The sequence below is a fragment of the Helobdella robusta genome (assembly GCF_000326865.2).
Source record: "Helobdella robusta unplaced genomic scaffold HELROscaffold_5, whole genome shotgun sequence".
In the NCBI taxonomy this organism is placed as follows: Eukaryota; Metazoa; Annelida; class Clitellata; order Rhynchobdellida; family Glossiphoniidae; genus Helobdella; species Helobdella robusta.
Genome location: NW_008705254.1, coordinates 6,003,602 through 6,014,175, shown reverse-complemented (window position 1 = coordinate 6,014,175; position 10,574 = coordinate 6,003,602). Strand labels below are relative to the sequence as shown.

The following is a 10,574-nucleotide window of genomic DNA, read 5'->3' as shown; positions in this document are numbered from 1 at the left end:
CGCCGATACATATTTATAAATAAGCTAAGGGTAATTATTTTGTAAAGTCTGTGTATGGGTGTTTGTGTGATGTTTGTATGTGTGTGCGTGTGATGTTTGTATGTGTGTGCGTGTGCATGCGTGCGTGCTTGTTATTATCTTCAGACATCTATACGTAATTATCTTTTATCTCATTCATACAGCAATGAGTTTTAGAAAATAGGTCGCTGGAATATATTTGAACGTCTGTGGAACAGTAGCATGGATGGACATCTAAAATTGCAGTTACGTGCAAGTTTGTCTGGACTAGCTTAACATCACGTGTCACAAGACTAACAACCACACATTCCAACATTGCCAGATTATCCCACACAGACAGACTTATTATTTCAATCCTCTGATTGCAGACTGTTTCTGAAATTTTCATAATACAACCTCGGCCAAACGTTTTCATTAAGACATATTCACTATGATGATAAATGCCATTTGCGTTGACAAGTAAGTTTAGAAGTTTTTAATTGCCACAGTCCAAGACATTCTTAATTAACCAACAATCGAATTACAATTTTATGATTCGCAATTAAAAGGGCAGGATACTGGACAGGGAGACATGGACTTTTAGACAATAGACATGGGTGGGTAGACCTATAAATATTGCAACCTATTACTTAATATACTACTTCCTATTGATCTAAAAGTTCATGCTGAGACCTGTGAGACATGCTGAGACCTGTGAGACATGCTGAGACCTGTGAGACGTGCTGAGACCTGTGAGACATGCTGAGAACGTGTTGCATGAAGTTGATCGGTTGCGATCTCCAGGTTCACCGCGGTTGGATGATTAAATTATACTACAATAGTAGATGGATAAAGAGACTTTCATCATCGCTACGATATAATCACATTGAATTCACGCAGCACACCAACTGCTGACTGAATTTATAAGGAAACATTTTTAAATACAAGACATATTGGATTTATTTTAAACCAAAACTGTGATACAAATATTTTGTGCATCGTAGTTAACTGACAAATAAATGAATAAATACACACACACACCAACACAGACACACATACAAAACCAAACACACTCAGACCCTTTCAGACACACACGGACACCCAAAGGCAGACAGACAGACAGTCAGACAGACACACACACATCAAATAACACACAGAGGGTAACATTAATTTACATTAGCAGATGAGTTCTAGCGCAGATCTTTGGAGACCTATTGTGACGAAGAGTCTAACTTATAATTGTGTCAGTTTGAGTTGGTATATATATATATATATATATATATATATATATATATATATATATATATATATATATATGTAAGTGTGTGTGTGTGTTATTGTGTGTGTGTTATTGTGTGTTTGATGTCATTTGTATGAAAGTTTATGCAAAATAATATGATATTTCATATAAAAATTTCACGCTAAGAAATGAGTATATGCGCCTACACACACACAAACATATGCTTATTTATTTATAAGCTTGTGTTTTTATATTGACATAAATAGACTTTATGTTATAAAAATACGAAATACTACGGTTGGATGCTGTGCGCAATGTTTATTTGTAGTGTTTTGTTTATGACTATTATTGAATGAAAATAGATTTTTTATTATCGCATAAAGCAAAGCACACAAGCAAATAAGAAGAAAAACTAAGAGTAGCTATATGCCAGTTACATGTAAAGATTCATATAATTCAGTTTTACGTACATGAACCGCACAACACATGGACACGTTATTTAGAATAAATGATGATATAAATAGCACGATAAACGAACGAATATTAAAAATAATAATTTATAGCAAATGCAATTATATACATTTGTGAATAAGTATACATACTTATGTGAAGATATCAGTTGTATATATTATGTATATATATATAGTTGTTATATATATACATATATATGTGTACATATCATGTATTGAAGTTATATATAAGTATATATGTATATGAATGTATACAGCCCCACATGAGTATATATAGAGGATGTTCGTTCCGCCGACATCATTTATGATATTACGGGTGATCCGAGGATTGAAGTTGCTCTCCTGAATGTTTATACATTTCGCAACAGACATTTTGCAGTATGTGGATTGTTATATTAATATTTGTTGCTGGAATTATTGAGTTTTAAAAAATGTTTTAATCTTTTTATTTGTCTTATATTACACTGGTAAGTTTTTAATTACTTTGTTTCCGAATTTTTGAAAAATTCTTTTAAACAAATCATTTAATATTAAAATTAATTCGTGTGGATCATTTAGAGGATTTTGTTTGTTAGTTTTGTATTTAGTGGATAGTTTTTTTAATTATAAAATAAAACAATTGAAAAGTAAACAATTTCTTTTCAACAGCACTTTGTCATCATTATATTTCGCAAATTTTTATTTATTTATTTATTTTTAATGTTTCTTAAAAATGTAAAATGCAAATAATGGAGTGTTGGCAAATCTTTATTAAGGATGTTTGTTTGTCTGGTAGCCATGTGCTTCCAGTTATTTGAGCCATTTACAAATTTTTTCCAGATAGTATTTTAATAATTTTTAATGTTAAAACCTTCTTTATTTTCATCTTAGAAGTCAGTTACAATGCAACAACAACAACTTCAACTAGTCCGAAATTATAAACAAAGATAATTAAGTCAACAAAAATATCTCCTGACATTAACTGTTACACCAGCCACAACAGCGACAACATCATCAGCAACAACAACAACAACATCAAAAACAACAACAACAGCCAAAACAACCTCAACACTAACATCAACATTGATAACATCAACATCGACAACATCATCAGCAACAACAACATCAACAACAACAAAAACCAAAACAATTTCAACACTAACATCAACATTGATAGCATCAACATCGACAACATCATCAGCAGCAATAACAACAACATCAGCGACAATCCAACAACATCACAAGAGCAGCACAACAATGGATTACGTAACCAGGCGTCTATTGATTTGGCACTTGTTGCAGGAGCACAGATCATTGCGTAACTGCTACTCTCGGCAGAACTCTTGTCTGCAAACGTGGACGGACCATTTCAATTACTTGATTACGTCACAAGCGTTGATGTCGTCATCATCGTCTCCATCGGCGTCGACATGTCAGTCATTCTCATCATCAACGATGTTGTCGCCAGCGTTCACCCATGTTCACCCAAATACTCTAGAGGCAGATATAACACCACCACCACAAACAACAACAACAACATCATCAACAACATCAACAGCACCAACGACAAAAGCACCATCACAAACAACAACTACATCATCAACAACAACTACATCAACAGCACCAACGACAAAAGCACCACCACTAACAACAATAACGACAAAATCGTCAAATACGACGACACTCTCTTCAGAAACAATAGATGGCACATCGTGTTGTTGTTCGTGCTTGAATTTCATCAAGCCTGCAATATTTGATAGGATGAACAAAAGCAACAACATCCATGAAACCAACTCTGGTGATAGCATCGTGTTCAATGATCAAAGGATTATGAAAAACAAATTTACTAGCAACGTCAAAATCAGTCTCGCCGATAATGGTAGTACTGTTAAAAATTACTCGAACGAATCAATCATGAATGCGAGCAATTTAATGAAACTAACCTACAAACTGATGGAGAAGAAGAACCTCGTACGACGACTCGCATCCATGAAAACCACCAAATCAGATATTCACAACAACACAAGACTTCCTAGTTGTAATAATGACATCAATACATCATGCGAACAATTCGTTGCTGCGTTCCTTAAAGGCATACCAACGCATCAATTGAGATTGCTGAAAAGAATATTGAACAATAAATCATCCAAGAACTATTTATGCAAAAACGCAAATATGAATAATTATCATCCTTCCAGCGTCATCAACAACAGCAACAGCCAACTTAGCATCAACAACAACAACAATAACTACAACAACAACAATTGCAGCCAACATAGCATCAGCAACATCAACATCACCAACAACAACAACAGCCAACATAGCATCAACCATAACAACATCACCAGCAACAACAACAGCCAACATAGAATCAACCACAACACTAACAACAACAACAATCAACGTAGCATCAACAGCAGCAGCAGCAACAACAACAACAACAACGAGTGTATCATGGTTTCGAGGAATATCATTCCAAGCGTAGATTCCCACTTACTTTCATTCATCCTGTGGAATGAAATTAAAACAACCAGCCTGGCGAATGAAATAAAATTAATAAACCTTCCACACTGTCAGGGTTGCACTGAAGACAGATCCTGCATCAATCCAGGCCACTGGAATGTTCTGTTGGCAGGTTTGATGGAAGTGAAATTTTGAATTTTTGAAAAGGATATTGTCTCTCACTTTGTATACATTCATTTTTTTATTTCTCTTGAAATATTTTTATATTTTAGTGTTAATTGACTTATTGTTCTATCAGATAACTTACAGTGATTGAATGAATTGTACATTCAACTTTTTTTTCAGTTGATTTTTGTCATAAGACTGGCTGTTGAAATGTTCTTCTTAATTTTATTTCAGAGTGTGAGTTGAGTGAGCAGCGTTCAACATTTCACAACGCAAGCAACCAAACTGGACTAAAAAATCTCCTTCTAAAAAACCAACAAACCGAAAAATATCATCAACATCAAAATCAACAACTTCCAAAGTGTGAAAAATGTCGACAACAACTTCCACCAGAACCTCAACCCCTGAAGCACCAACAGCCCCAACACCAAGAAGAGGGAGGGAGCAATTTGAAGTCAGTGTGGTGTCGACTGCTGTACAGAGAATACAAAAGTTGCGTACGATATTCACGAAGCCTTCGAAATGATTGGTCAACGTTTGATGTTAAACATCTGATGGGTTGTAAGGACAACGACACGAACGTCCACACCACAAATTGCAGCAGCAGCAGCAGCAACAACAACAACCACAACCATAACAACAACAACTTGATGTTTGCAATAAACCCTTTTCGATATATTCTCAGGCGAATTTCAAAGAAGCACGACAACATTGCTACTACTAACAACAGATCTTCACTACATCAGCACAACACGTTCTACGACTTCAGTTCATCCAAGCAGCAACAAACTTTGCTGCAAACGCGCTCAAAAATAGGGCGGGGTGTCATTTTGGAAAGACGACTGGAGGATGTTAATTCTCCAAATCATTCATCCTCCGCTGCTGCATTTCTATCTTCCTCTTTTTCTTCCTCTCTTTTACAGTCGACACTATCATCTACGTCATCGTCATCACCATCTTCGTCATCATCAACGTCATCATCATTACCATCTTCGTCATCACCATCACTGGCTTCACCATCACTGTCAATACCATTTTCTTCTTTATCGCCGGCTTTACCAGTTTTTTGTAAAGCCCAGACTACAGCACATCAAAAAGAACTGCAACAACAACAACAAAACATACATCCAACAAATCATGTTGCGACGACAAAAACAAAAACATCGCCAGAAACAACACCACCAACAACAAAACAACAACAATCAGTCATTTACCTTCACAACATTTCCGATTACCCAATATTCGTCTGCAGGTCGGACCGCAACAAGCCCGATCGATCACCGGTTATTAAAGTTGGAAGAAACTGCTCAATCCGGTTGAACAGTTTTGCTGTTCGAAACCATGATACTGCCAGTCCTGTAACTTGCAATCACAACAACAACATTGCTAGTGATTTTGAAATTGATAACAATAAAGAAAACAACAACTGCAACAAGAGCAACAACAAATCCATTAATTACATCGACCACAACATAGAAAACGTCAACAGTTTCAGTGAAAACTTTTGCAGAAATAACTTCCATGGCAACAGCAACAACATCAACCTCGACCACATCAACTCCAACAAGAACATCAGCAACAACGACGACAACAACAAGAACATCAACAACGACAACAGCAACAACAATAACAACAACAGCACCGATGATGTTGATGTCAAAAATGACTTTCCTGCAGTCGGACCTGTACTGCTGGATTCGGTCCTGGTTAGTTTCGTGAAGGGATGGTCATTCGGATACCAAAGGATGGACATCACCAGTTGCCCCTGTTGGATGGAGCTGCTCCTCAGCGATCAGTAGTGGTGGTCACTGCTGTACCGTATCAGGAAGATGATGAGAATGGCGAAGATGATGGTGGAGAGTATGGTGAAGATGATGATGGAGATGATGGCGAAGATGATGATGAAATGATGATGAATATATATATATATATATATATATATATATATATATAGGTTAATAATTTAAAATAACCAAATGTTTTTCATAGTCAATCAATCAATCAATCAAATTAGTTTTAATTTATAAACACTTAGTTTATGATGGATGAGCAGCAAACATGAACGCATGCAACAGTTGGAAACTTGCGTGTCATGGCTCCATCATCATCATCATCTAAATTTTCCACAATGCATTACCACAAGTCTCACATGCATTGTTACGCTTATTCATGGACTTACTTGTACGTGTTGCATTCACACTGGTACAGTTTTTCTTGTACCATCAATTTACAGAAGCTTTACTGCAATTTCAGTCGTTTGACGCATTTAAAGTTGTAACGTGTGTAAGTTGTGATGAATAAATTTTTATGTGGAGTTTTTGAATTTTTTGTGGCTATGAAGTTTTCCCACACAAATACACACATACACACACAAAAGGCACACACATACGTACAGCGTGCGCACACACACACACACACACACACACACCACACACACACACACACACACATGCATACTGAATAATTATTTTGATGTTTTGATGAATAATTAATGATGTTTAAATTATTTCATGGTTTCGAAAAGTGTTGATTTATTTTTCATTTTGGCGTCATCGTTGATAAAAACTGAAACAACATTGAACGATTATACATTGAAATAATGATCTAAGTACTCAGTACCATAGCCACTCCTAACAGATTCTTCTAGCCGAGTTCGGGTCGCATGCTAGATGTTGATGGATGAATGAATGGATGGACGGATGGATAGATGGATGGATGGATGGACGGATGAACGGATGGATGGATGGATGGATAGATGGATGGATGAATGGTTTGATGGATGAATGGATGGATGGAAAAATGGGTGGAAAATGGATGGATGAATGACTGAGTGGATGGATGAGCGAGCATATTGATTGATTGACCGTAATTAAGATATTACATTTCTTTGTCGCGCCATGCCTGGTCTGATGTATTCGATTCGCTTATTTGTATTATTTATTTTCCCAATTTTAAGAATAAATGGTGCATGTGTGTATGTTTTTATTCAATATATTCTAATTATTGATGTGTTGTAAATAATATTTTGAATTTATTCGTCCTTTAACTTGCGACTGTCACTATGGAATGTTATTTCCTCCTACTTTTGGAAACTTTCACAGAAACCTGTTCAATTAATATTTGTTGGCTGGCAAGTAAGCAACTTCAGATGTAGCTTCCAATAGAAAAAACAGTGTCACTATATTTCTACAATTTATTTTTATTACTATTGTTATTATTTTAAATATTATAATTATTATTATACGACTATTGCATCTATATTTTCAATTCTGAAGCAATTAAACATTTAATACTTCCGTGTGGTTCATTTTTTGAGCTCTTTTAACGTGAAATTTACTTTTAACAAGTGAATTTTTATCAATATTTAATGTAATGAAATAGAATCGATCGTTAGCTGGTTGTAAAGTATTCTATGTATATGGTCAGTCAGTCTCGTCGTAAAATTTCTGATTGTGAATGAAAAGATACAACCGCTTCATCTCTTGTTACAATCATTTTATTGAAAGTCACCAGTGGGACAGATAATAATTTACGAATTATCGTATCGTGTGCAATATAATTTTAATCAGAGAGTAAATTGTATTAAATATGTAATTTTAAAAACCTCCCATGTGCGATATTACCACACACACACATCACATCACACATCACACACATCCACCGCACACACACACCGCACATACATATGATATAAATGTATATATAATTATAAAATTTAATATAGCATGTGGATGGATATTATATTACAACAATAAACTTCCACTTATGATCAAATAAAAAATAATTTTTTTTAAATTTTCTCAAGCTTACGTAACTCGCTGAAATTTAAATAATAAAACCGATTAGGTCGATTGAGTTCAGTGGTATGGACGAGAGGTTCCAAAACATGGCTTTGAGGGACGAGTGAAGTCATGCCAACCAACATGGCTGTTTTGTTTTCCAACATTTATTTCAAACATTTATTTCCGACATTTGTATCCAATGCATGTTTGAATTTTAATTTCAAGTGAGGGAATTCTTCCAACTACAATCAACAAGCTTTCAAGAACGTTTGCACAGCATTATATTTCACCATCGTCACCATCTTCATCGTCGTCATCGTCATCAATCACTACCACTGCAAGGATGCTCCGCTTAAAAATTTATCGCCAATTATAAATAACAACAGCAAGCACGTTGAGTTTAAATTGATTGGAAATAAAAAATGATGTCAGCATGAAATATTTATTGATAAAATCATTTAAAAAAGTTGAGTCACAGTAAGCCCTTCAACAATAATTGCTTGTCATCTTTCAATTGAACAATCGATCGACTAACCAACCAGACAGCCAGCCAACCAATGAAGAAACTCTGCATTCATCGATTGAAACATCCACTCGCAATAACAAGCCCCAACTAAACGAACCAACTACCTAATTGAGCAACTAATCAAGCAGCCAAAATAGCACGCGGAAACAATGCAGACAACTGAGGGAGGGAGCCAGCAGCGGCACGCAGAACACTAAACCATAGAGCACGCGTGTCTGCTTGACGGGCTAGTTGTACAAGAACACCTCGTAACTCTCTCAAAGAGTTCCAGTCTCACCTCCTTGCCGCACAACATTTCTATTTGCACATCTTTTGAAGCAGCAGGTTTGCAACAGGTTCTCCTGGTTGTCCCCTTGGTCGCTGTATCGTTACGAGACGGTGGACCGACTGTTCTGTTGGTTATCTGGCATGGCAGGCAGAAGGTGTTCATAACTTCCTTCAGACTGCTGCATTCCGAGGTCTTCAGCGTGAACGATTTCACGACTCCGTCGTTACAATTCTCGAACGATTTCGCCCTGTTCTGTTGTTATAATTATTGTTTTAAATTAAATTATTAATATTATTAGTTGTAATTATTGTTATTATTATTAGTATTAGTAGTAATGATATTAGTAGTAATGCTGGTACTAATTCAACAAAATCATAACGTATCCAAATAAAAACTTTGTACAGATTATCTCTTAAGATAAATGGAATCCTCCAAAAAATACTCATAAAATTAGTTTGGCAAAATTCTGTTTTTTGTCACAACAGTTTCCGTTTTTGATAAATTTTGTAACCAAACATCACTACTGGCATATCTCTTATGATAATTTCACTTAATAACATCACTCCCCAATGTATGTATGGCTACGTACCCATAAATACCCACAATGACAACAGGTCTATTTGTTTATTTATTTCAGGTTGAAATTTGAAATGAGACACACGCAACAATGAACAGACCGATGGTCTCGTGTTTTCGGTCTCACTGGGACACGGTCTATGGAAGCAGTGCTTCTTTTTCATCCTGTGTTCGCAGTCATTTGCGTCTGCTGTTATCTGGATGGAGACTCCTGTATGTATTGGGTGTATATATATATATTTGTGTGTGTGTGTGTTTGTGTGTATGTGTGTTTGTGTGTGTGTTTGTGTGTGTGTTTGTGTGTGTGTGCGTGTGTAGTGGTGAATTAAAAGAGAATCATTTATTAAAATATTTTCATGAATTTTAATTCAAGTTGGTTTTTTAATTTATGTTTCGAGTTACAAATAACTTATAATTGTATGTGATTAAAATTAAAGCTGCAGTAGCTAAGGAATGCAGCAAAATTTATTCGAACATAACTTCAGCAGTTATAAATAGAGGAATATAATGAAAATACTTATAAATAATCAGAAATCCTGGGTAAAAATTTCCAATGTGTTGTTGACTCAGGTGACATATTTGAAATACTGCTATGAGATTTTCATATTCAAATGATGTACCGTTGTAAAAAATTTTCTATTTTAATTTTGTTTATTGAACTTTTACATAAAAAATTTGAAATCCACACATTTTAGTTTTTTGCAACAAGTAGAAAACTTTTCATTCTTGGCAGCAAAAAAGAAATCGAACAAAATTGGTTTGAATGATTCTGCATTGAATGTAAAGCAATTATTATGTTAACGAAAATATTTGCGATACTGATGATGATAACGATAATAATGATGGTGATGAAATGATTACGACGACGATGACGACATAAAAAGCAGATGGCGATTATTAACGGTTCATGAGGTGGCAGCTGTAAAGTTGGTGATCTCATCAATTATGACCGAAGGTTGTAATGTTAAATGATGATGATAATGTTGATGTTTCTGGTGGTGTTGATGTTGATGATGATCTGATGATTAGGATGATGATGTTGTTGATAATGTTGTTGATGTTGATGATGATCTGATCCGATGTTGTTGTTGTTGCAAAAAAGCTATGA

At 35.3% G+C, this 10,574-nt stretch overlaps 2 protein-coding genes across 2 annotated transcripts in view; one reads left to right on the top strand and one right to left on the bottom strand.

Annotated features, from left to right (window-relative positions):
- Positions 1–756: 756 nt before the first annotated feature.
- Positions 757–6,113, top strand: HELRODRAFT_163763 (hypothetical protein; the record flags this gene model as incomplete). Its single annotated transcript, XM_009027544.1, has 8 exons — positions 757–801; positions 1,075–1,119; positions 2,578–2,579; positions 2,741–2,952; positions 3,025–3,118; positions 3,245–3,406; positions 3,492–4,321; positions 4,549–6,113. The coding sequence occupies 8 exons, from the start codon at positions 757–759 to the stop codon at positions 6,111–6,113; spliced, it is 2,955 nt and encodes a 984-aa protein (XP_009025792.1).
- Positions 6,114–8,335: 2,222 nt separating this feature from the next.
- HELRODRAFT_189330 (hypothetical protein) overlaps positions 8,336–10,574 on the bottom strand; it is a gene marked incomplete at its 5' end in the record, with an annotated part of 3,902 nt that continues 1,663 nt past the window's right edge. The window contains 2 exons of the mRNA XM_009027543.1: positions 8,336–9,142; positions 9,568–9,677. Of these exons, the coding sequence (XP_009025791.1) occupies positions 8,816–9,142; positions 9,568–9,677 (437 nt within the window). The 3' untranslated portion in view covers positions 8,336–8,815. The remainder of the gene's footprint in view (positions 9,143–9,567; positions 9,678–10,574) is intronic.